At 44.8% G+C, this 27637-nt stretch overlaps 2 protein-coding genes across 2 annotated transcripts in view; one reads left to right on the forward strand and one right to left on the reverse strand.

Annotated features, from left to right (window-relative positions):
* irak3 (interleukin-1 receptor-associated kinase 3) overlaps nt 1–27637 on the reverse strand; it is a 297236-nt gene that overhangs the window by 170810 nt on the left and 98789 nt on the right. The gene's annotated exons all lie outside the window — the stretch shown is intronic.
* On the forward strand, nt 3070–27449 carry LOC308310753 (NUAK family SNF1-like kinase 1). The gene is made up of 8 exons (XM_080757159.1): nt 3070–3452; nt 3579–3950; nt 9925–10045; nt 11878–12029; nt 18730–18795; nt 19030–19149; nt 21738–21870; nt 23253–27449. Exons 1-8 carry the CDS (start codon nt 3441–3443, stop codon nt 24452–24454), a joined length of 2178 nt encoding a protein of 725 aa, XP_080613285.1. The 5' UTR covers nt 3070–3440; the 3' UTR covers nt 24455–27449.

A 27637-nucleotide genomic window follows, 5' to 3' on the forward strand; every position in this document is an offset into this window, starting at 1 on the left:
ATTCTACTTCTGCTCCACTACAGCTCAGAGAGGCAAGTATTGTATTTTTACTCCACTCTTATTATTTGAAAACATTAGTTTAATAGTTAGGCTACTCTATACATTTCGGCCATTTGAAATGGCCAATTGACAAGCTCACAATGAGCTTGTAGAACAGCTATTTTCAAAAGATTTCTATACATTTATATAGTACTTTGTACTTTAAGTACATTTTTATACCAATGCTTTTGTATTTTTACTCAAGTAAATTTGAGGAAGTGGACCAGGGATCTCGGCCCCCATGAGGAATTGGACCTGGATATATATTCGCGCCGCTCTAACCATCCAAGTCTGGCACCTTAACACGTCTGTTTTCCTCACTGTCCGGGGCGGGGGGTGGTGGGGGGTGGACGCGTTGTACACATGCAGATCAGGCATTGAAATGCTAATCTGAGTGCTTAACCTGCCAGGTAGGTAAGGGTACTATGCATGCATACAGTACTGTACTCTGCTTCTTAAGGCTAGGCTACTTGTTCACAATGAAACCAGCAAGAACACCCTGGCTGCCAGCCTGCCGTTGAAACCTTCCGCCGTCCCAGCGACAAAACACAGAACCTGCCGAGGCGGACATGACTAGCCTGCAATCATGGCATTTAAACATGCTCTTCTGTTTATAAACTAAACACTGTGACGCGTTTAAAAAGTGTTACAAAAAAGTGTTTAGAACCTAAATGCTTGAGTTTAATGTGAAACGGGGGTTAGCGGCCGGGGGGAGGGTCGGCGGGCCCCCATGACGATTATAAAAACATTTCGTCTCTGGCCTACATTATGTGAAGAACTTAGGCTCAGAAGCTCCAATACAATAAAACATCATAAAAACCAAAAATCAAAATAAATCAATCAATAAAAATCAATAGAAAATCACAGGGCAAGAATATCAGTCCCGAAAGTGCTAGTGCTTTCTTGACTGATATGCTTGCCCAGTGTGAATATCCAGTCCCGAGTATAGAGAGCAAAACTGTGTGTTTGTTTAAAGTCTGACAATGTAGAATTATTTTACCTTAAGGATCGATTACACTTTCATAGTGAACCTATACGGTCTGTTTTTACACTCTCTGTGTACCTTTTGTTTCTCCCTGACCATGAGAAGCCAGACAGTCTCACAGGTGTCATGTTCTAGGGGTGAAAGGTGAAAGTAGTATTTTACTGAAACCAGCACTGAAGGTTCTTCTATGCTCCTGGTAGTTTACAGGCCACAGGTCATTCTGTGAACCCAAAAAGTCAGTTTGGTTCCATTATCGTTACACGCTTTGAGTTAAATTCACACTCGGAAATGTTACAGTGTGACACTTTGGGCCGTCTGAGAGCCTGCAGGAGAGGGGAGGGGAGGGTCATGTTAGGTGAACCTGTGGGATTGAGGAAATAGTGTGTGTGTGTGTGTGTGTGTGTGTGTGTGTTTGTGTGTGTGCATGCGTGCGTGCGTGCATGCGTAAATCAGCTGGAGAGACAGGCTGCATGAGAGCTAGAGACTGATCACCAATCGAAGGCGCCATAAGTCATCTGACGACATTTATGAATTTGATAATGTAAATTACAAAAAGTATATAGGTCTACTGTATTAGCGGTAAAAAAAAACACATACAGATAGTCACACACACATGTGATTTGCATATTATGTGTGCATTTCTGCATACAGGTACCCGGCCTTTTTCTATGGGCACGGTGTGTGTGTGTGTGTGTGTGTGTGCGCTTGTGTGTGCGCGTGCGTGCGAAAATAAATTGGTTTCATAGTAATTTCCCAGGGGACATATATTGGGGGGTGGGTCCAGCTTGACTATATGTTACACTGTCTCACCCCCCAAACCCCCCCCCCCCCCCACACACACACACACACACACACACACAAACAAACAAACACACACGCCATTTGAAAGCACTCTGTAGAACACAGACCACATGTGGGGGGCACAGCAAGGACATACTCTCCTGTGTCTTACAGTACAACCGCCCACAATGGCCTCGGGACAGGAAACCAATTACTATGGGTTATATGTAAGCCTAGTATGCAAAGTGCATGGGGGGGCATTATAGACACAGTTGTTGTCGAGACATTTCTCTATTTCCCTGCAGTTGTGTCCATACAATGCAACAACGACAAAAATCTGTCACCCACAAATGGCATTGAGGCATGCTGGCTTGTGTCTTTTTTTTTCTTCTTTTTTTTTATCAGATTCAGATATATGTGTCTGTATTTCAGATACAAATATGTTTGTGTCATGAATGGTTACTATATAAAGGGCCTACTTAAAATGTTACTTTGCAAGATCCAAAATGTAAGAGGTTGATATATCTTATAGCTGGTTGCAGTTGTAACTTGCTGGTGAATCTGAATGTGTTTTATTTGGAATTTTGGATTGAGCCATTGAGGTATAATGTAAGAGACTCTTAACTATTTTATTCTCTGTGGAGTGGCATGGCATGGGTTAATTAGGCAGGCTACAGTTAAAAGAAAAACATTGCTATACTTAAATTAGATGTGAGCTGGTCAGCTGGACCATTGTATAACAACTATTAGTGGATATCTGTTACTGCAGATCAAGGTTCATAAAAAAAACTATATCTATACTATTTGGATAAGTCACATTGTCACACTGATTAGGCTACACTTGCAGTGATTGTCAAAAAAGTGGAGCCATTTTCATTCATTTTAAAGAGTTCAACAAGGTTTCCTATAAACCTGCAGTTTATAAACGTATGGTAAGAACGATTGTGTAATTTTATTGCACCGTAGCCTATTGTAGGCTATTTGTCCTAATTGTTCTGGTATATCTGCAAATCTCTTGATTTATTAGGCCTACAGTCATATCAGAGAGAGAGAGAGAGAGAGAGAGAGAGAGAGAGAGAGAGAGATACCGAAACCGAAACCCCGCCTCCGCGGTCCCTACTACAGTCCAGGTCCAGGTCCAAACAAGAAACAACACACACCCCCTCCTCTCGGCGTGTGTGTGTAGTGTGTGTGCAGAGTAGCCTACTGCAGAAGGAGCGGAGAGGCTGCTGCTCAGTGCTGAGGGAGCGGAGAGGATATAGCAGGCTCTGCTGCTTGAAACGGAGCTCATTATGAGACTGGAATGAACCTAATCGCACCCAAACAACCACAGCGCACCGTACGGAGGTGTTGATTCAGCACAGCAAGTTGATCTCCTCCTGCACAGCCTCCGCGCATCGGAAAAAGCCGGGGGATGCTTTAAAGACGAGAACCTATACGGAAAAGAGAAACGCCGGTTTTGGTATTGTTTTGTGTGTGTCTGTGTGTATGCGCGCGCCGCTGTCTCTCAGCTCAATAGGGGATTTATGGGGGTGCATGGAAGCTCCCTAGCTGTTTTTTGACAGCATCAACTGCATTTCCATAATCGCTGCACAAAGGGGGGACAACGCCTTCACACCCCCTTTAAACCCTGCAAATGCACGCAAGTGTAAGGCTATATCCCTATTATTCTCATGCATGGTCCTATAGAGTCGGGACAACTTTTTTTGGGGGGGGGGGGGGAGGGAGTGTTGCATTAAAACATCGCTTATTTATTGATTGATTGATTGATTAGATGACGATGGAGACCGTGCAGCACGGGAGGCTCCACGCGCGCCGGCGCTCCAGCGGAGGCAGCAGCATCGCCGAGGCCGGCCCGAGTCCGGAGCTCACACAGACGTGGATGGAGGAGGACGTAGACCAGCAGCAGCATCCTCCGTTACCTGTGGACTACCCTGCCGGCGGTCCCGGGCCCGTCGACGGTCCGCCCTCCTCCTCCTCCTCCCCCCCGCCGGAGGACGGCGGCGGGTGGTCCGCCAGCGGCTCCTCCGTGAAGAAGCACCACCACAAGCACAACCTCAAGCACCGCTACGAGCTGCTGGAGACCCTCGGAAGGGGCACCTACGGCAAGGTGAAGAAAGCCATCGAGAGGCACACCGGCAGAGTGGTAAGCGAGCCTCTTTATTCAATTCAAACCGGGGGGGGGGGGGGGGATAGAAATATCCGAAAGCAGTTGGTTTTCAACCTATTTTATTTCATATCGAGGCCCATTATTTATTTGGCATTTAAGCCACGGACCAATTGATGACATTTAGCCTCTTAGACCCAAAAGAATGTTTTGTTGTCGTTGGATAAGATTTTGTTTTGTTCACAATTCCATGCTGCGTTGATGTGGTAGAGATAAGGATCAAAATAAGAAATATTTTTTACATGCTCTAATATTGTAGACTTGTAAATTAAGTAGAATAATGCAGGTGTTTAACAATAATTTAACTCTTGAGAGCGTACAATTAAACCAAATTGAGTTAAATATATCTAAAGCTTATTTGGTTCTCAACTCTCCATCATTTAGCTGGGGACCACCTGGAACCCCCTCAGTGACAACTGGTTTTAAGCATTACACTTGTTTACAAGAGGGTCCACCATGTTCAATTCATCAAAACATTTAGAGACGTACAAATAGACACTTCTATATAGTCAAAGAACAGAGCAGGATATCATCATAAAGGAGGTAAAAAGGAAAACTTATACAGTGAGGGGAAAAAGAGTGGGGGGGGGGATTCAGATTTTACGGGGGCCAGTTTCGGTGGTCCCCGGCCCAGACCACTGGTGGTCCCCGGCCCGGACCACTGGTGGTCCCCGGACCACTGGTTGAAAAACACTGTCCTATAGTGATTAATTTAACTCAGAAAGTGTATACAGATACAACCATTTGGTTCCATTTTGTAGCTACTCACACTCTCAGTCTTAGAGTTACAACATCCATATTGATTAAAGGGCTGGCCTGGCTTTCGTCCCAGTATGCACCTTTAAGTGGGGGTGCCTGCCGGTGTCATTTGGGTCGATGTGTAAACACGCCACAAATGGAAGCCGTGTGGGTTTGCGCAGCAGCTCGTTTTAAATTCAGCCTGGAGCGTGCAGGCTGCTGCATTTCTTAATCGACATCATTTAATTTCACGCAGCCTTTTGACAGGGAACACGTGTATAGGAGGTTCAGCCAAACCATTTGCATTTTCTAATCACCCCGCCACTCAGTCAGATGAGATAAGATTTCCGTTTGGTATTCCAATTCCACCTTACCTTACCTTATTGATTTGTTGATAGTAGCCTATATCCTCAAGACAGACTTAAGTTATGCCCATATATATACCCTACAAACATCTAGCCATTATTTGACCTATATTCAAAGTTCATACAGTATAGCCTAGATGTAGACACATTTGACAACCAAGGCGGCCAGGCCACAACTTAATACAAGATAATACAATGCGTTTTAACTTTTAGCACAATCACTCACTGATGTGTATTTGAGTCATTTGACTGCACATAGGAAACGTTGGAGAAAAACAAGACCTGCGTTTGAATGTGTGAATGGGGGAATTGTGTGTTCCTATCCAAGTCTGACACCTATGTGTGAAGGAAGGAGAGAGACTTTTCAGAAGGGGTGAAGTATAGGACAAGACACACACACACACACACGCTCACACACACACACACACACACACACACACACACACACACACACACACACACAGCTATCCTGGCTAACGAGCAGAAACTTCGCACCAAGTTGCTATCTTTAAGTTGGCCCTGCAATGCATGTTGATGACATCAGAGTGCCTAAGGAAGAAATGATATGAATTTCTCACCAGACTCGCTACAGTAGGAGTATGGGGTCAGGAACGCCTCCTGACTGTTGTGTGTGTTTGTCCTGTGAGTGAGGGCTGTCCTGTGAGTGAAATGTCCCCATTTTTTGCTTACGTTTTACGCTTAAAAATATGCGAGACACAGAGTGTATAGTGCACACATCAGAGACAGTATACAGGCCTATGACAATATGACAAACCAAACGGTCATAATTCCAGACAGATAGGCTAATAATTATCAATAAGGCACCTTCTTATTGCGTAAAAAGCCCCTGATTTCATCATGTCGATTTAAACTGCATAATAAAGCTGAAAATCTCTAAAAAAAAAAAAAAGACGTTTTGTTTATCTGAATGCAACCCTTTAATGTAATTGACTGGTAAAGTAGGCTACTGTATAACCTAAATGTGGTTATGACCCATTGTTTAGAATACACATTCTATTATATGCTATAACCAGCAGGCTATATATATAAAACACACTATAGCAAGACCGTTTTGCAGTGAACTATAATCAAATTTATGCTCTGTCGCATGACAGTGTCACGCACTGAAAACCAGCCTATCTATAAGCTCACAACGTGGCCCTCGACGTGGTGGGAGTTTGCAGATATGGCTGTGCGCGACACCGCCACAAGACAAGATATGAATCAGGCTTAAATTAGGCTCGAGTGAGCGAGAGAGTTATGCAATTACAGTGGCTTTATGACTTTCCCCGGTGTTAAAGGGCAATGAGATGAGCAGCTTGACATTGCAACAGGAAGGAACACTTCTTGAAGTGTGTGTATAGGCCTACTTGTGCAGTTATGCTTGTGCATGTGGGCAATCTTGTGTGTGTGTGTGTGTGTGTGTGTGTGTGTGTGTGTGTGTTTGTGTGTGTGTGTTCGTGTGTGTGTGTGTGTGTGTGTGTGTGTGTGTGTGTGTGTGTGTGTGTGTGTGTGTGTGTGTGTGTGTGTGTGCGCGTGTGTGTGTGTGTGTGTGTGTGCGTGTGTGTGTGTGCGTGTGCGTACATGCTTGTCTGCATTTACTATTAGTTATAATGGCCCTGCTAGGAATAGCATCTGTTATATGGTTGCACTGTCTGGCACCCCATCATCCATTCATCCATCCAACCAAGTTCATCACATTATCTCCTACTCCTACTAGGTATAGGCCTTGCATTGTGACACCAGTATACATGCATGGACAGTGGACACGTGTGTGTTCACAATTCATATCGGCACATCACATGGGCTTGAACAAAGATGCTGCGAGTGCTTCGCATATTGTATATCGTACTACAGCACGTGAATGTGTGTGTGTGTGTGTGTGTGTGTGTGTGTGTGTGTGTGTGTGTGTGTGTGTGTGTGTGTGTGTGTGTGTGTGTGTGTGTGTGTGTGTGCGTGCGTGCGTGCGTAAGAGCAGTAGCACTATAATGTGGCCCAGGGCTATAGCGCTCCGTTCCTATATGAGCCAGCTGGCATGCAAGGGTCTCACTACACAAGTCAAGGTAGCCAGTATAATGATCCACAGCCTCAGGCTTTAAGCCAGGGTAATGCAAGCTAGCCAGGGGAAGGGTGTGTCTGCTCCTGCCTTTAGCATTGTCTCCGCTGAACACACAGCCACCAGAACTGCCTTTTAACGAGTCTAACTCTGATGCGACGAACGCGACTCCACCCAGCGCTGTGGGAAACTCCTGTAAATTATATCAACGCTGCGCTCACTTAAATGGCTTCTGAACTTGCTGATGCGGTGAAGGCGGCCCTATTTAGAAGGGATTCACTTGTACTGTGTGTGGTATAGCTTTTAAATGGATTAATGAGCTTTACACGATGGCTGCGTGCCTTTGTCCTAAGAGGGTTTTGATGACTTGATGTGGTGGACGCTGCGGTGTTAAGTGTAATCCATCCATCGCTCTTAATGCATGGGATTCTGTGAGATCAGCCTCGGCCGAAAGTGAGAAAGGATTCAAGTTTCTCAGTGCTGCTAATCTGCCGTTTTGGCTTCTCTGTAGATCACATTAGAAAGAAAGTAAAGACATGCTGGATGATGAGAGAGGGTTTTGCCTTTGCCTGGAATATAGAATAGAATGAAATAGAATAGAAGTCCATGTGGAAATGTGCGTTTTTGACATCATCGTGGTATAAACGAACAAAAACAGACAAGATATAATTGTACATATTCAAACACCCAAGTTGTGTTTCCGGTTCACAATTACATGTAGTGTAAGTGCAAAAGGCCCAGCACATATGGGCTTCTACTCCAAACATGATAACATTATCAGGAAATTATGTTATGAATTGTACTTGTATTGAAAACCAGACACAGACTAAATATCGTTTTTGGCAAAAAGGAATCATATATAAATACATTACTATGTCGTTGCTTAACAATAGCCTGGCAGCTGTTATCATTATGCAAGCTAATACCACAGACAAGTTCTCGTCTTATCTGAACTCATTGCATAATTGGCCCGAGGAATGAGCACCCGGCGCCACGGTGCGCGAGCAAAGCTACCAGTGGAAATATTTCCACTTTCCTGCACTTTGTCACCAGTTCGGTCTCCTGATTCCCCTAAAAGGAGGGGGGCTGGGCCCAGGCTTGTGGGGCCATGAGTGACGCATGCCAAAGAGGAAGTACATTTCACCAGCCACTTCCTGCCCCAGTACCCTGAGTCACGTGTGCGACTTCCTGTGGATTAAGTCATAGACGTGAGGTTTTAGCCACTATCAACCTGTCGTCCCTATTTTTGGCATGTCATTATTTTAGCTATTCATCGTACAATGAAGTATGTATAGGGCTGAAGGGGTTAATGCACAAACGAAACGATATTAAAAGTATGTGTCGTTCAGCATTCACACTCTGGGTACATATTGTACTTCAACATACGTGACATACACGCACACACGGATGCACACGCACGCACACGCACGCACGCGCACGCGCCCACACACACACACACACACACACAGTGCCCACGCACAAACATGACACATTCCCTGTTCATTGTTTGCAAACACATGCGGAGTGATAAAGTGACACTTGAGATGCCGATCAGGGCTATATAGACTGGCTGGCTGGCTGGATGGATCGTCGGCCAGATCTAAGTTGCACGGTGCGAGTGCTTCTTCTTATGGAACATCTATTTATGTCTGGGCTCGCGTTCGGAGGTCTCCTGTGTGCTGTGCTCCACTGGATGTCCTTCCACAAACCCAGATTTCTCTCCCAAGGTTGATATAGGCTATCCCTTCGCCTTACGCAGATAAGAGGAGTTGTGGGGGGGGGGGGGGGGGGGGAGTCTTAGCCTACTTTGCAGAAAAGCTGGTTTTGAAAGCATTATACGTCGTGGATGCAGACACAGTATAATAAGTTTACTGTGATACGCCAGTGAGGGAAGCGACTGTGGGATGTGCTGCGCCTGTAGTGCTTAACCATTTATGGACTGTATGACTTCACACAATATTTGACATTTTGGGAAAATGTTTGTAATGACTTGCCCAAAATAGGAACTCCAGGATTAAAAGCCCAGGCTGAACAGAAGTTTATGTAGCATCTCAATTCAGCTATTGAACATCTGAGTATATTATACGTCATCCACCGTATTTATTATTGCATTAATCCTCATACGCATGCCACTTCTTTGTAATGCTGTTCATACAAATACCAAGTGAGAGTCCTGGCTTGAACCTTACATTTCACACTTAAACACGACAGGATCCCACAAGGCTATATATCTTAGTCTGCTCATTTGTTCCCTCTACCAAATCTCTCCGCTGAAAACGGCAGATCTACAAGCTCACAACACATCGCAAAACACTTTGTGCATCTGCTAAGTGTTCGCCCCCCCAGGCTGGGATTCATGTGGATCAGATTGATTATCTAAAATGCTAAACGAGACAGTAATGTGATTTAATTAATGTAAATTACGATCCAGTAGACCGTAGACTCAGGTGTTGGCTGTGGTGAAAGATAGGCCCTTTGACCTTTTTGACCCAAGCGACCACGGCACCAGAGAGGACACGTCACCCCGGTCAATAATCTGTACCCATTACGTTTATCTTTTTTATTGAGCCGATGTTTTGAAGAGGCTGTTGGGATTCAAGTTCCAGTATTGACACTGTTAGCCAGGATGAGGTGAAATAGGTGCCTATGGCTTTGTCTGATGACTCCGACTGGAGGTTGACCCATGTCAGAGGCAGCGTAAATTGGGCTTTGCCGTGTACACGGCTACACGCGTACTGTATTTACAGTGTATAACGTAACACCCTTTGTCCATTCCTTTCTCTGCTTCCTTCAGGTGGCCATCAAGTCCATCAGGAAGGAGAAGATCAAAGACGAGCAGGACATGGTTCACATCAGGAGAGAGATAGAGATCATGTCAGCCTTACGACACCCTCACATCATCTCAATATTTGAAGGTATCTGTCTGTCTGTCTGTCTGTGTGAGTGTGAGTGTGAGTGTGAGTGTGAGTGTGAGTGTGTGTGTGTGTGTGTGTGTGTGTGTGTGTGTGTGTGTGTGTGTGTGTGTGAGTGTGAGTGTGAGTGTTAGTGTGAGTGACTGAGTGTGTGTGTGGAAACCAGAGATGATGCTCATAGACCATCTCCACTATCACCCTCCCTGACATCTCACGTATGTTGTTTATCATTAGCTTAGCAACAAGGGAACATAGATACAAGGACGCGTAGATACAAGGACACACACGCGCGCACGCACGCACACACGCACGCAGGAAAGTCGATCAAGATGTGTGCATGCAATAGTACACAGTGTTTCTGTCAGTGCAGTGCATGACATCAGCTGACTGCCCTGAAGACAGAGGGGCTTGTAGCAGCCGTGTTTATTTGTTGTGGTTTGGAGCAGGCCCCGGGAACAGCTACAAGAACCGTATTAGACACCTCATAAAGTTTCACGCCAACGGCTTGCTGTGTCTCCAATAAACTGTTCCTGCTGTGTGGCCATGCCTTACTGCTTAGCTGTGTGTGACAGTCGAGGGGTGCCTCTTTTTTTTTTTGGGGGGGGGGGGGGGGGGGGTGTCATTCACTGGTTGATGCGTGCAGCGTGGCGCTGGGATCGTTTAGTTAAACCTCATTTGACCTTAATGAAGATAGCTTGCGGTGTGTGAGTGTGTGGGAGGGATGGAGGGGGGGTTAAGATGTTGTTGAGCCTTCGGTTGCCAAATGTCTCTGCTCGATGATGAACTACAGTGGGTTGCTAGGACAGGATATAAACATTTTGACAATAGAACAGAGGGAAGCAGCGAGGATGCGTCTATACTTTACCCTGACACTTGCTGATGGACACAGTGCTCTGTGAATACGGGGGAAAGTGTGTCCTTTGGCAGACCTTGGGAGAAAGATCAGGCTTATGAGTACGGCATCTTTAACCGATGTCTATACCGCTTCAGAAATGCCACGGAAAGTGAAAGAAGCGCCAAAAGCGTATATGCCTTCATTCAAAGGAAACAAATAAAGTTGTCTGAATGTTTACTTTTTTAAAGTACATTTCACAATGTGCTTCGAATGCTATGTATTTGGTCTTTGGCAAAAATACACATCAATTTGGGGGTCCTTGGCAAGAAAATGTATGAGAACCACTGCTGTATGGAAATGGTGTCCTACTGTCCTTAATCATTAAGGACACCATTTCCATACAGCAGTGGTTAAGGCTTAATGCACCAAAATATTCCGTAGGCCGACTTTGTCTGCCATTTAAACACTATTAGGTCATTAGCCAAAGATAGAGAGCAAAGAGTGCGAGCGAGACAGATGGCTAGAGAGAAGTGGTGTCGTCACAAGTATAGGCCTGTAGCTATATGTGGGACTCAATGTGACCCACTCCAGACACATTATTCGAAGTCACTTCCTAATATTACGACTCCAATGACCTGAATATCAGGAAAGTATACTTTGTGTGTGTTACATCTCGAGTTGTTAATTTAACACTTTTATTTTGTTTGCAGTTTCAGAGAAAATGTAACACACGCTGATTTAGAATATTTCTTTCCATAAACATGCACATCCATTCCACACACGTGTGTGTGTCATAAATGTATGGATAATGTAGGTTTGGGCAGTTAACAGACAGTATATCGACACAGATATTTAGTCCTAATAACCAACTTAATCTTGCTCATGTAGATCTGCTCTTTTCACATTTATTTTTATCTTTTGAATAATGTTTCATTTATAGTAATCAAGGCAAAACGTCTCTCTATCTCTCTCTCTCTCTCTCTCTCTCTCACGCTGCCAGTGTTTGAGAACAAGGACAAGATCGTGATCGTGATGGAGTACGCCAGCAAGGGGGAGCTGTACGACTACATCAGCGAGAGGCGGCGCCTCAGCGAGAGAGAGACGCGCCACTTCTTCCGGCAGATCGTGTCTGCGGTTCATCACTGTCACAAGGTAATTAAGCCCAAGTCTGAGGACGCAACAGGGGAGGGAGGGAGGGAGGGAGGGATGGATGTATCAAAAAATGCTAATATTCAAGTAAAGTACATTTATTAACACATTTAAAGCCAGGCGTTTCTTCGGGGCGCCCTTTCACCTGTGCCAGGCAAAAACTATTAAAGGAAAACTACAAAAAGCAGAACCCTGTGACGCGGCTCTTGAACCGGAAATATTAGCCGCCGCTGCTCCCGGTGCTCGATTTGACCCTTCACTAGCACGAAACAAGCTTATTTGACCCTTCACTAGCACGAAACAAGCTTATTTGACCCTTCACTAGCACGAAACAAGCTTATTTGACCCTTCACTAGCACGAAACAAGCTTATTTGACCCTTCACTAGCATGAAACAAGCTTATTTGACCCTTCACTAGCATGAAACAAGCTTATTTGACCCTTCACCAACATGAAACAAGCTTATTTGACCCTTCACTAGCATGAAACAAGCTTATTTGACCCTTCACTAGCATGAAACAAGCTTATTTGACCCTTCACTAGCATGAAACAAGCTTATTTGACCCTTCACTAGCATGAACCAAGCTTATTTGACCCTTCACTAGCATGAAACAAGCTTATTTGACCCTTCACTAGCATGAAACAAGCTGGTTTGATAGTAAGTAAGTAAGTACGTACGTATACATTTTATTTATATAGCACTTTTCAAAACAAAGATACAAAGTGCTGTACAGTAAAAACAACAATATAAAGGCACAAAGGAGCAAACACAACAAAGAATAAGAGCAGGTAGGGACTAGGGGTGGATGGAGGGAGGGAGGGAGTGAGGGAAGGGTGGAGGGACGGAGGGAGGGGTGGATGGAGGGAGGGAGGGGTAGATGGATGGACGGAAACGTTACTTCATCATGGGGATGGGAAGCGCCTCTCTCACCTCATCAGTCTACTTCCTGCATGGGAACCTCGTCCTCACCCTTCCTTCATTCAACCACTCTTCCTCTTCCCACCTCTTCTTCTATACACACCCACACACCCCTCCCTATTGGTCATCCCCTCTGCTGTCACAGGCACAGGCACGCTTGTATCGCTATACTTATGAGGACGTCAGCATTTCAGGATGGCCATTTGATGAGTACTATTATTATATGTAATAATAATAATAATTATTATTATTATTTATTTTACATTAAACCAACCATGTATCTTGTGATCTATGTCTATTCCACAAATTCTACATTTAGCTGTCACAAATATAGTAATTCACACACACACACACACACACACACACACACACACACACACACACACACACACACACACACACACACCTATATCCTCCTCTCTCACTGACTGTGTTCTGTGGTTCGTCATACAACGGGCTGGGTTTCCTCCCAGCAGCGGCGGTCCTATGATGATGTCACCGCTGTGTGCAACTGTGCATGGTGGTGATGTCATCATCGTGGTCCCTACCAGGCCGGGACAGACACCACGTGTCTGAATGAAAGACAGGGGGGGTGCTGACTGACTGACTGGCTGACTGACTGACTGACTGGCTGGCTGACTGACTGACTGACTGACTGACTGGCTGGCTGGCTGGCTGACTGACTGGCTGGCTGACTGACTGGCTGACTGACTGACTCACTGCAGCTGGCAGGGAAATCGCCACGTAGTCCTCCTTACTGCATATCGGTGTTGATTTTGTCGACTAAAACTATGACTAAAAATGTTCGTCAACTACCATTTCACACTGAGGAAAACGGAATAAAAAATGAGCCATGATGACTAAAACTATGACTAAATGTATTGACAAATGAAGTAAAAGACATTTTATGCTTGGTTGCATGCTGAAAATAGCAGCTCTACAAGCTCACAACACAAGCTGCAAGCTTGTGAGCTTGTAGATCGGCTATTTTCAGCAAGTGTAAAAATCAGCCGTTATGACGCCGTCAAGGCCCGCCAAAAAATAAATGAATTAGGACGAAATCAACTGTTTTAGTCGACAGTTGACTATCTTATACTTAGTCAACTAAAACTAGACTTAACACTAAAACATTCCACGTGACTAAAATAAAAATGATTCAAAAGACTGACTAAAACTAAATACAAGATAACAACACTACTGTACGGTACATGCCGCGTTAGCTTATAAAGCTACAGCTGGCTAACATTTCATCTTCAGTGGAAGCCGGCACTATTATGTAGATACAAAAGCGATGTCTGACGTTCGTAGCAGACACAAAATCAACAAAGCTACAAACCAAGTTGAGCTGGCTTCAACTGCAGCTGCAAAGCTACACACAACTGTAGTGTCGTTTAACCATTCCCATGTATCGGCTCTCCTTACGCAATTCCAGCTTGCGATGATAGAAAACCAATGATTTTCATCAGCCGGTTCAGCCACTTTATATTCATTGTTTTTTTCTTGCTTGTTGTTGGACACATGCTTGACGTTAAAAAGAGTTCATGAACACCCTTTGAAGGTGTGTGAGCTTGTGTGTGTGCAGGAAGAGGAGACATAAACAGTGTAGTTTGTAGTTTGTAGTTTATTAGATTGGAATCCCCATCGTTGATGTCACTGAATTCAGGTTTCTGAACTGTCCATTGTGCACCAATGAGACCTGGCAGTCAGTAGACGGAAATTGTGCTATCGCATAATGAGCATCAGCGAGGACCAATTATATGAAGGTAAGGTTGAAGATGGGTCAAGTGCTCCTTCGGTGGAAGAGATCATCCCATAAATGGACTGAACGTTCAGTAAAAACAATCACAAGAAATAATTCAGGGTTGCAAAAGGGCACCAGCAATACAATTAAGAAGATAAAGACAATCGTGTATAAGATTGCACATCATAGACTATAACAGTGTAGATGAGATAATGTCTTTTTTTTTTCAAATTGTTTCCTGAAGATTGGCACGGGAGGTGATGACTTGGAGCCGCATGTCTCTTCAAGCGAGTAGCTCATCCTTAACCCATTCTGAACGGGAACCCGTTTTGGTGTCAGCATCATGTTATGCTTTAGCTATTGAAAAATAGCAGATCTACAAGCTCATAGCGCGCCACCGAGTGGCGCTCTACGAGCTTGTAGGTCTGCTATTTTTGAAAAATCGAAGAGCGACTGACCTTTTTAGAATCTGATCTCAGGTCAGAATGGGTTTAATCAGACCAGTGTGTGTGTCCAGTGGAAACCTCGTATGAATCTGATCTCAGGTCAGAATGTGTTAAAGAAAGCGGAGAAATCCCCCAATGCACTCTAAATGCGGTTTAACGGGTTTAGCAAAGACAATGTCCTGATGAGGTCACATCCTCCTGGCCCCTGTGTGTCCCACATGTTGCACATGTTTCAAGCCATGCGGCGGCCTGGATGAGCATGCTTTTTATCATTGTGCGTAATTAAAAGACGTCTCGCGTCTTCACACAGACCACATGGCAACTTGAAACGCAGAACCACAAAGCGGGCGATGAGCTCACCAGCTAGCGGAGCACAGCACAACAACGAGGATAATGTCTGTCTGTGTGTGTGTGTGTGTGTGTGTGTGTGTGTGTGTGCGTGTGTGTGTGTGTGTGTGTTTGCTTTTACAAGTGATTTGACGTGCGTATGGCGCAGCGACAACACAGCGTAAAACCGTCAACACCCTAACCCAGTGACAGCAATGAAATGATTATATTAATATATTTTTACTTAAATACTGTACTAAAAGTACCACGTTACGTACTTTTAATTCACTTGTGTATTTCAGGTATTTTATATTACATTCCATTATATCTTAGAGGCAAATGTTGTACTTTATACTCCAATACAAATATTTACAGCAATACAAAACGCACATTAACCACTTGAACCCTACATAGTTACAGTACTTCGCCCAGAGCTCTACACTAGGATCCCTAATTATTTTCCTCCTTCTACACCTTTGCCAAAAATAAGTGATCTACAAGCTCACAACAGGTCACGTAACATATAGATTGTCTACTGTATGTTCGGCCCACCAACGTTAGGGTTCATGTAGTTATCTAATAAATGATGATGTGTTATAATAGCTTAAGCTACCCAGAAGCACATTAATTAAATAAAACCAGTTTTTCACCGCTTGCCACATTGTGCAACCAGTGATGAACACATGAATGCATTACTTTACTTTACTCAAGTAACAGTTTTAATACAGGGCTTTTCACCACCTTTATTTGATGGTATTGTACCGGACTGCCATACTGGAAGTGGTTCGCAAACCTTTTTCACCCATGTAAAAACCTTTACTAGTTACTTTATAGAACCTTAAACCTTTGTCATATTGTCATATGTTTCTGACTGAGGCTAATCGTCATTGAACTTTATTTTCAGGTCATGTGAAAGCAGGCAATCATAGCTTCAAATTGACCTATTGGTTGTTTAGTTTGACCCAGCAGTTGTGGAGATATTATGGCTTAGAGCAGTGATACTCAACCTCAGGCCCGCGGGCCACATCAGGCCCGCGGGACCATTATGACTGGCCCACCAATGAAAATCTAAAAAAAAGAAGAAAAAAAAATCTGGAAAATGAAATAAAAATAAATAAATCTGAATGAAGTTATCTTTAATTACATTATTATAAGTAATACTATTAGAGTTGTACTATTACTCGAACGAAAATAAAAGCTTGGGGGGGGGGGGGGAGATGCAATGCAAATGAAAGACATATACTGTGTATCCCTATTCCCTGACATAATTTTATAGCTAAACGTTGAATGATGAAACCCAGCTGCCATTAATAGTTGGAAATGGAAATGGAAATTGCGGAAATTGCGGAAATGGAAATTGCGGAAATTGTAATTGCGGAAATTGCGGAAATGGTGGAAATGGAAATTGCGGAAATGGAAATTGCGGAAATTGCGGAAATGGAAATTGCGGAAATGGTAATTGCGGAAATTGCTCTTCACTTATAGCTATCTATTTTCAGGTAGATTGTTTTATTTTACTCAGTCAGCCATATCACTACTCATTTTTTTCATGGAAAAGGTCATAGCTGGGTAATCTATTTTCAGGCAAATTGTGTTTATTGTATTTTATTTTACTCAGCCATAACAATTTATTTTCTGTTAACCAACTTGCTGGCTGGCAGGCAGGCAGACAGCTACTCATAGACAGGCAGACAGACAGACAGCTACTCATGGAGAATTGGACAGGCAGGCAGTCAGACAGCTATACTCATAGACAGGCAGCTACTCATGGAGAATTGGACAGGCAGGCAGACAGCTACTCATGGACAATTGGACAGGCAGGAAGGCAGACAGCTACTCATAGACAGACAGACAGCTACTCATGGATAATTGGACAGGCAGGAAGGCAGACAGCTACTCATAGACAGACAGACAGCTACTCATAGACAATTGGGCAGGCAGGCAGACAGCTACTCATAGACAGACAGACAGCTACTCATGGACAATTGGACAGGCAGGAAGGCAGACAGCTACTCATAGACAGGCAGACAGACAGCTACTCATGGACAATTAGGCAGGCAGGCAGACAGCTACTCATAGACAGGCAGACAGACAGCTACTCATAGACAGGCAGACAGACAGCTACTCATGGACAATTAGGCAGGCAGGCAGACAGCTACTCAGACAGGCAGACAGACAGCTACTCATGGACAATTGGACAGGCAGGCAGGCAGACAGACAGCTACTCATAGACAGGCAGGCAGACAGCTACTCATAGACAGGCAGACAGTAAGACAGCTACTCATTGACAGACAGACAAATAACTACTCATGGACAGACAGACAGACAGGATTTTATCTACTGGCCCCTGGCCCCTTGCCATTTTTGTAATGTGGCCCACAGGTAAATCTATTTGAGTATCCCTGGCTTAGAGTCATGTCTTGCAGAAAACAGTGAGTTGAGAAATTAGGCTTGAAAGGTTCACTTCTGTGGACTATTACACCTAGCTGCATGTTTAAGATTTATTTCATATTTACGTTTTTTTTTAATTTACGTTCAGCTCTGACATTTGCTCTATACATGCTCTAGTATATGAAGAGGGCCCCTGCTATTAACTAATTTTGGATAAAAAATAATAATTTTAATTTGTATTAGTTAGTCTTGCTGCCATGACTGTCTCTGTATCAAAAAGAATCACATCTTAAAAATCTTTCCCCCTAAGATATAGTACGTGTCACTAGGAAAACATTAGAGAATAGTCGTTTCCATTACGACAGAAAATAACTTCATACTAATTGATCCCCAGCTTGTAGATCAGCTATTTTTGGCGAGGAGGTTTGGTGGTCCGTCTTACTATAACTAACTAAACTAACTAAGTATAGAGGGTTTAAGTTGCTATAAAACTGAAGTGATAAATTCCAAATATTATCGGAAGTATTCTGCTGCACCCCTGGACTTGCATCACGGCACCCATAAACCCTGCGTTCGAACATACAGTACATCCAGACAGTTCACAAAACTAGACACCTAGTTTTTTTTGGTTGCTTAGTTTTTATTTATTAGCCTTTATTGGTTGCGTTATTAGATGTTCCTGTTCTCCCTCTGAGCTTATTTGGTAGTGGGTACTGTATTTATGAGCATTGCATGTTTGTCCTGTCATCGTTACTGGCAGAGCTGTGTTACTTATTCTCTTCTCTTGGCCAGTTCACACTTGTAAAAGAGACTTCAGTCTCAATGTGGTTTTTACTGGTTAAATAAAGGTTGTGTCCTCTTTTTTGTGTTGTTTTTGTAGAACGGCGTGGTCCACCGGGATTTGAAACTGGAAAATGTTCTTCTGGATGAAAACTGCAACATAAAGGTAGGGTCTCAACTCCAGACGAAAACGACTTTGCAATATAAAATTGCGTTTATAGTCCTGATGTGAATTCCCCCGTAGAAAATGATGCTACAGAATAAATCACGTTCATTATGCAAAAGTAGTAGACAGACGATGCATTATAATTCATATTTTGGACCCTGGACCCTACTACTATCCAAATAAGGCTAAATATTAACTGTATTTATTCTTAATCGCATATTGTCCCTCTGGCAGATTGCTGACTTCGGCCTTTCAAACCTGTATCATAAAGACAAACTTCTGCAGACGTTCTGTGGCAGTCCGCTCTATGCTTCCCCGGAGATCGTCAATGGAAGACCCTACCACGGCCCTGAGGTACAGACAGTACACCACACACACACACACACCACTCCGTTCAAAACCTTCACTCATATTCAATGGAAGACCCTACCACCAGCCCTTTGAGCAGCATGGAACGTTGTGGAGTTTGGAATTTTTTTTGGAAATCACTCAATGGTCCTTCGTAGCATCTGTTTCTAAATGGAACGTTGCATTATTGAAAATGAGCACTTCAAAACTTATATAATCATCTGCATGGCATTTCTTGACAAAGTAGCTCATAACAGGTCTGCGGTGGATTTTTATGAAACAAACACTTTGCAGATAGAAAGAGGATAATTCAGGCTTTCCGTACCGCTGCAATGTTGGTGAGTTTAACGTTGTTTAATACAATCAGACAGGACTTTTCAGTTTGGATTTACAGTATGGGCTGTCAAGGCCACAAAGTAATTTTTTGCCACTCAGTAGGCGTTCTCGCATAACTTCCGGATATGGTGATGTCACACGCATAGCCTCTATAGTACACTCTGTGTGTCAACGTGATTAATTAACACTGTGATTCTTTTTTGGAGGGCGAACCTTCGCTCGCAATCTATGTATAGGGCAGGGATTTTTCTGGGTCTCAGGGTGGAATGGCAGACATGTTACATAACAACGTGGTTCTTTCTAATCTAGATTAATGGCTAAATGGGGCCTGGAAACTAGAACACTTCATTAGGGAACCAGAGCTCTGAAATAACTATCAGTTTCCCCAAAACCACACCGCTCTCATTCTAGTTTCGTTTGGTTTCTTTTTTTCCTTCTTCTTTGCACGGCTCAATTGGCCAACGTTTGCCTGCCGCGCACGTCTGAAAATAGAAGTGGTGATTAGAGATGAAAATCCGGAGATGCCAGAAACGTTGAGGAAATTCCCAGACTCACTTTTCTGTAACTGACGGAGGGGACAATTTCCCAAGACAACAGGAGAGAACCTGGCCTGGCTGTAGTGTGTGTGTGTGTGTGTGTGTGTGTGTGTGTGTGTGTGTGTGTGTGTGTGTGTGTCCCAAACTTTTCAGCGAACACATTGTCCTACAGGAGGAAGTTGGCTTGCATTCCCTGGTTGCCTGGTCACTCACTTGCTTGCTCGCTCAGTCGCTCGCTCTCACGTGCACACGTCGCGCACACACACACACACACACACACACACACACACACACACACACACACACATAGAGCAGGGGTACCACCAGACCTCTCACCGGTTTCCTGAAACTACTCCTATAAGTCTAGGGCTGGATTTTTATAGCATGACAGAGCCAACAGTCAGCACCTCAGGCCTCCCGCCGGACCAAACACAGACATGCACACTCACGCACATACACACACACACACACACACACACACACACACACACACACGCACACACACACACACACACACACACACACACACACACACACACACAAACAAGTGTGTTTCTAAGATATCACTGTTCTCACTCGCTGTTATTTTATGTCTCATTAGCTTCAGCACGACTCCACCCCGACTGTGAATCTTATATAAGTGACAACCTGTCACCACACACACACACACACACACACACACACAATTTCCCATGTTAGCAAGTGGAGGGACGTAACTTCCCCATGCAGGCAGCGGGTTAATCACCCATTGTTTCGGAGTTGTGATTCAAGCAGTGATTCATGCAGGGTATCACACCATCTAATGCCTGTCAGAGAAAGAGACGCACACAGCAAAATCCTGAGTATTCATTCATAGAGGGAAGTGGACCCTTGCTTTATTTATATATTTTTTCGATGTATACGCTCAATTCACTTAACCACCTCAATAGTTAGTAACACCCTCAAAAACTTGACCTTTGGCTAGGTATTTGGTTTGTTCTTTTTTTGCGACACCAAAAATCCAGAAAAAAAAAAGCAGACAAGATCACAACATGTCACGTCAACTTATAGATAGATCTGATATTGTTGGCAAATGTGCCCCCCCCCCCCCCAGAATAAGAGAGATGAGAGGGTTCAGGTGTTTGTGTTATCACACAAGCATCTGACCCACAAGCAAGCCCCATGAGTTGATGTGTACTGTATGTGTTTGCTAATCAGTTGCAGAACGTATAGCGTCACATCACCTCGCCAAGAGATTACATGAGCCACCTCAATCATCAGAAAATCAAGCTGGAGAGCAACAGAGAGAAGATAAGAATTGGCCCTTTTGCGGTGGCTTTGAAACTACTCTATAAACTGCAATGGTTATAGCTCAACAGACAGCCTAATTAACCTGCATGGCACTGTGTAAAAGTGATAAGGCCTTGCGAGTTGGCTGGCCTCAGCAGGCAAGAGGGCGAAAAATCTTTGCGGTGAAACAACAAACAGAACTGCAATCGTCTGTTTCTGCCAAGACAAGCAGAGACCCTCCAAATTCCTCAAAATAGGTCTGAGTTCATTATCGTCCTCCAAAGTGCTGACAGTAATGTTGGACTAATTCACGGAGGGACTCAAGTCTTTCACAGTGCTGATGAAACTGGATCCGATGCCCTGCGGGATGAAAATGAATGAAACTTATTTAGAACTTTTTTACGAGGATTGTCTCCTCACAGTAGCCTGTGTTGTTGTTGTGTTGTTGTGCAGGTGGACAGCTGGGCCCTGGGGGTGCTTCTGTACACGCTGGTGTACGGAGCCATGCCGTTTGATGGAGGAGACCACGTCAAACTCATACGACAGATCAGTAACGGAGAGTACAGGGAACCCACACAGTCATCAGGTAACCTGCCAAGCATGCTCGCTGTTGCTCCCTCTCCTTCTCCCTCTCCCTCTCCCTCTCTCTCTCTCTCTCTCTCTCTCTCTCTGTGCAAAGGACTGAGCCAAATTCCTTTTCTGGGGTTTCTCAAAATGAAAATAAAAAATATACCAGAACTCAGTAGCAAATGAACAGAATTACGCAATGACTTTAAGTGAAACAGCCTGAAAAGTCACAGTAACCCCCCACCCTCTAAAATGCACACTTCCACCCACAACAAAAGAAAACGAAAACAATGGCCATCTTTGTCTTATGTGGCTAAAGCCATCACTCCCCTGGCAGTGTTGGTTGATGTTTAATTTAGGTCCGCAAGAATGTTTGGAGAAGACAATAGTCAGACGAAAGTGTGAGAACAGCCAGATGTACTGGAGATCTTGCCTCCCAATATGTCTGGTGACGTCTATGTTCAATGTAGTGGCTTGAACTGGGTGGAAAGAGCACAAACACGTCAAAACAAACTGCCGTGCATTGCAGACGTTGGTGGCCCTTTTCTCAGCTTGGATTTAGATGTCAACAGACGCATGTTGGTATAGGCAGAGATCTCTGATATGTCTGGTTAAAGGGACACTTCACCCTTTTTGCAAAAGAATATATGTTAATGACGTTTAGAAGCTTTAGATCACTTTCCTGGGGGTATTTATGTGTGTAATATGTGGTTTTAGATATTTTAGATTGTAGCAGTGAGCCTGTTGTCTCTGATGTCATGGACACTGGTCTCACTACCTTACTGGACTACAATTCCCATATTTCTTTGGTGCACTGCTCCTCCTTGTGGATAGGGGGAGAGCTGTCTTACTGAGACAACATGTAGTCCAGGAAGGAAGTGAGCCCAGTGTCCATGACATCAGAGACAACAGGCTCACTGCTACAATCTAAAATATCTAAAACCACATATTACACACATAAAGACCCCCAGGAAAGTGTTCTAAAGCTTCTAAACGTCATTAACATATATTTTTTAGCAAAAAGGGTGAAGTGTTCCTTTAAGGCCAACCCAAACTTACACAGAGTGCTTAGTTAACAACACCCATTCAAACCCGGGAAAGCATCAGTGTCATTTTAGATATTAGCGTTGGCTATTCAAGAATATCAGATATACAAGCTCACAGCGCATCACTTTATGCCACACTGTGAGCGTGTGCATCTGCTATTCCTTTTGTGTGTTTGAAGTGTTTGAAAATGTTAGTCCTAACACAAATCTTCTCTTCTGGGGGTCCCTGTGTTACAAAACCTTTTCAGATGTGGGTCCACTCCACGGCCATATACTGTATCAATTTTGAAGGCATTCCCTGTCAAATAAACATAAATCGCAACTCAAGTCTTTGTGTGTCCCCCCCCGGCAACAGACGCACGCGGGCTGATCCGCTGGATGCTGATGGTGAACCCGGAGCGGCGGGCCACCGTGGAGGACATCGCCAACCACTGGTGGGTGAACTGGGGCTGGAAGAGCACCGTGTGCGACTGCCAGAGCCAACAGAGCCAGGGCTCCCCCATGCTGGCGCGCTTCATCGACTGGCAGAACCGCACAGCGGGCGGCGGCGGGGACTGCAAGATGGAACCCGCGGTGGTGGGCCACGGACCGGCGGGGGGACCGGCGCCCCACCCGGGCCGCCGAGGCGGGCTGAAGAAAGCCATGAAGGAGAACGAGGGCGGAGGAGGAGGGGGAGGGCGACACGTGGGCTCGACAGGGGGGGAGGACAAGCAGGGTCTCAAGAGGCCCAAGGGGATCCTGAAGACGCGCACGTCCGACCAGCGCTCGCAGAGCGTGGGGGAGCTGGAGCTCCGGCGCTCGCTGCACTTCCAGGACGGCTCTGGCGTGACCTTCATGGTCGACGCCGGGGAGGGAGGAGGAGGAGGAGGGGGAGTCGAAGAAGAGGACGAGGATCAGGTGTGCCTGGGCGGCTCGCCGGCTAAGATGGTTCCCGTTCTGCCCAAGAAGGGGATCCTGAAGAACAGCCAGCAGCAGCAGCAGCAGAGAGAGTCCGGCTACTACTCGTCGCCAGAGCGTAGCGAGTCCTCCGACCTGCTGGGGGGCGGCAGCGCTCTCTTGGCCCCGCCGGCCAGCTCGCCGACAAAGAGGACCGCGGGGAGGAAGGGAATACTGAAGCGCAACGGAAAGTTCTCCTCGTCCATCCACGGCCGAGACGGAGGAGGAGGAGGAGGAGGAGGACACCTCCCGCCTTCGGCGTCGTTCCACGGCGAATTAATGGGGACCGGCGGCGGTGACTTGGGTCTCTCTCGCAGCCAGTCGCGACCTTCTGGCATGCTCTCCGAGGAGATGAGCCTGTCCACGGGCTCGGACTGGCCTCCCAGCGTGCCGCAGCCCAGCATCAGGGCCTGCGTGTCGGCAGAGGACCTGCTCCAGCTGGCAGGCTTCCGGGGCCTCCAGGCCCCGCTTCCAGGGACTCTTCACGGGGGAAAGGTGAGCCAGCCGTCCCCGTGTTCGCCCGGGGACAACGGGAGCTTCTCCCTGCTGGGGGACATGGACGACGTGACCCAGGTCTATCAGAAGGCGCTGGACATCAGCTGTACGATGAGGGAGACTTAGGGATTCATGTCGGCCCGGAAACAGTGGTGGACGGACACACACACACACACACACACACACGTAGAGAGGCGAAGGAAACTCGGCCAACACCATGAAAGTAAACAAACATAGCATATATACGAACAACATATAGAAGCACAAAACTCATTGCCATGTTTAGCTCCTTTTTCTTTCATTCCGGGATTGTCACTGGAAGTGTGACCTGAGAAGTATCGTTTCCCCCGCGAAAAACTGCATCCGACGGTTTCAGGCTCTAGCTGCTTCACATGTTTACATCTTCCACAGAGTAAAGCTGGATTCTGTACGTTATTTCCTATTTTCTATGTTTGCTTTGTTGGACAGTGCAGTGAAGAACAGAGGAGAAGATGACATGCAACACACAATAAAACACACAACAAGACCCCCGTTAGCCTATAATATTATTCAGTCTCAACAAACCCAACTCTCACGCTGCCTCGTGTGAACTCTCACCCCGAACAACGAAAGTGTCCTCCGTATATCCTACCGTAGCCCTGAAGTGCTACGTGGGACTTCAAAATGCCTCAGGAGTACAGTCCACTCTGCAAATCATGAAATTATGATCCCATAACCCTGTTAAACCTCTCCATGGACTCGCTGTATAGGCTTAACATTATTTATTTATCTAATTAATAAATGAGCCCGAGTTGTTTTATGTGTTTTACTATTATGTACTTTGCTGTACACAGAGGCGACTCGCGTGTCACTTCATGTAATGAATGATACGCAGGTAGAATGTGATATTATGCTTTGAGATTAGAGCATATAATTTGTATTACTATATAGTAACAGAGCAGGCCTTGTGAAGTGCCTTTATCATTCAACGGTTACCATGTATAGTATTTCTTTTGACGTTTATAAGAAGATCGCTGTTGCAGCATTCTCATGGCCATGGACTCGTTGCGGTAATATAGGGATAGGCTATCGTGAGACGAAACGAAAGGGAGACCTCACATTTTGTCGTTCAAGTGTTTGCTATAGTAGCGCATCTCTCACATGCAAATGCAGCAGTTGGAAAGAAACGAGTTGCAATTGCAGAACGGCAGAAATTGCAAGAAGGCATGGAGTGAAAGAGCTGCAGACTTTCAGGCAGGGCTGAGGTCAGTACCAGGGGTTAATTGTGTGATTAAAGGGTGCTGTTGTTGGAAGGAAGTTGGGAGTTGGAGAAAGCGCTCCAGCCCTTCCGCCCCAGACGGGAGAACTCTAGCACTCTCTTATTACCCCTGGAGAAGAGAAGGGACAGGGAGAGAGGCAAGATGGTGGGGGTGGGCAGGGAAATGGAGAGCTTGGATGGAAAGAATGCTTGGAAGGGAGAATTTGCCCCCATGTTTCAGGTAACCAAAGACCGCTATAGCTTTAATATTACGGAGTCATGACGAGAGCGGTGCTATGTTGACTGGCCCTTTGAACTGCTATTGTGGTACCATAAAACCTTAAAAAAGGCACAGTGTGTTACAGCGGTTTACTGTCAGAAGGTCTGTGTGGGTTCTATAATCCTGCTGCAAGTGTATCTGGCCAATTATATGTGTCTGGTGAAGCATGACTTGGGAATAGAGGAAAAGAGAGACGGGGAGAGGGAGGGCGGGCGGGCAGCGGAGAGAAGGAGTCACCCAGAGTGCCATTGCACTACAGAAATAACCCAGACACACTGAGACAGAATAGCCCCTGTTATTGTTGAGAAACTCAAAAGGCACGCTGCCTTCAAAATGTCAGCTATGTCGAGAGAGAGATAGCCCCCAAGAAAAACAAACAGGATTCAGACTATGAATGCTTTTTTTTAATTTTATGTCAGGGTATGCTGGATGACGAGGCCCGGTGGAGTTCGATAAGACCCACCTGCCGTATGGAATATATTTTAATGTATGAATTGTTTATGTTAACTGGATTTACAGTGCTGGAAGTTATACTATGTTAGTATTGTTTTAGTTTTTAGTTTTTTTTTGTCTTTCTCCAAAAAAGGAGCCCTTCATGTGTTCATATTGCATATTCTACATCAGTACAGCTGACAATTTTGTTCTTGAATGTTCTACAGTGGAACCAAATTAGTATGTTGTAACAAAATGCCAACTAGTTAATAAGCCATTCCTTTTACCATGTTGACAGAAAAAGTCATTGTCACGTTTTGTATGGAGCAAAAGCACAGCAGTAGCCAATTCAGCTGAGACTTCTACAGTGGCTACTGTGTAGTTTAATAGCAGAGGGCGTATTCTTAGGCGCGGTTTGACTTTAAACGGTTTGGCCTCACAGTGAAAGCAGTGTTAAGTTTATGTTTCTGGTTGTCTGTGGTTGCCGAAAGCACCATGCAAATAATTGACAAGAGAGAGAAAAATAGATTAAGTTTCACTTTCACTATACTTTGCCATGCATGGCTCCAAGAGACTCACGCTTAATTTATACCGAAAATAGCAGATCTACAAGCTCACAGCGCATTATGATGCAATGCATTTTGAGCTTGTAGATATGCTATTTTGGGTGAGTCTTACGACGAAGTGCAAATCAGACTTTAGACTCAACCCCATTGCCTATACAGTGTATGCATCTCTCCCAATGCAGAATGTACAAAAACAGGGTCTGTGGGCAGTGTCAAGCTTTTTGCTAAACGCTACGTTAAACAATAGGGAAAAATGACAAGCTAAATGTATTTTTGCAATATATTGTTGCAAGTATTTCATCATGGACGCTTTATTTTCTTACGCTCTGTACCCATTTATCTTGGTATGGATAAAGCATTTTGTAATTTGTCTTTTATTTTGGTTTTGGTTTGCTTTTGTGCCGTTTAAAGGATTTTTTTTTTTTAAATCTATTTGTAACTGGTGCTGTAATGTTACTAAGAACAATATCTCGTAAGACGATTAAGAGCATCATTGAAGCCTGCACTTATAGAGTGAAGGGGACATTTGTTTTCATGACATCTCTGCAACAACATCTCAATTAAACAATTTGTTTGTAATGAGCCATGCTGCTGTACATTTGTTTAATCAGTATGCCTACTGTGTTTTTCCTGTGTGTGTGTGCGTGTGCGTGTGCGTGTGTGTGTGTGTGTGTGCCGTGCATGCGTGTGGGGGGGGCCTCACCATACGTGAGTGGGTGTGTCAGTATGTACATATACTGACACACAGACATGCAAACCAGACACGTCTCCCATTGGACTGTGTGCATGTGTGC

This window comes from Protomyctophum bolini (genome assembly GCF_963924005.1).
Source record: "Protomyctophum bolini genome assembly, chromosome: 23".
Lineage (NCBI taxonomy): Eukaryota > Metazoa > Chordata > Actinopteri > Myctophiformes > Myctophidae > Protomyctophum > Protomyctophum bolini.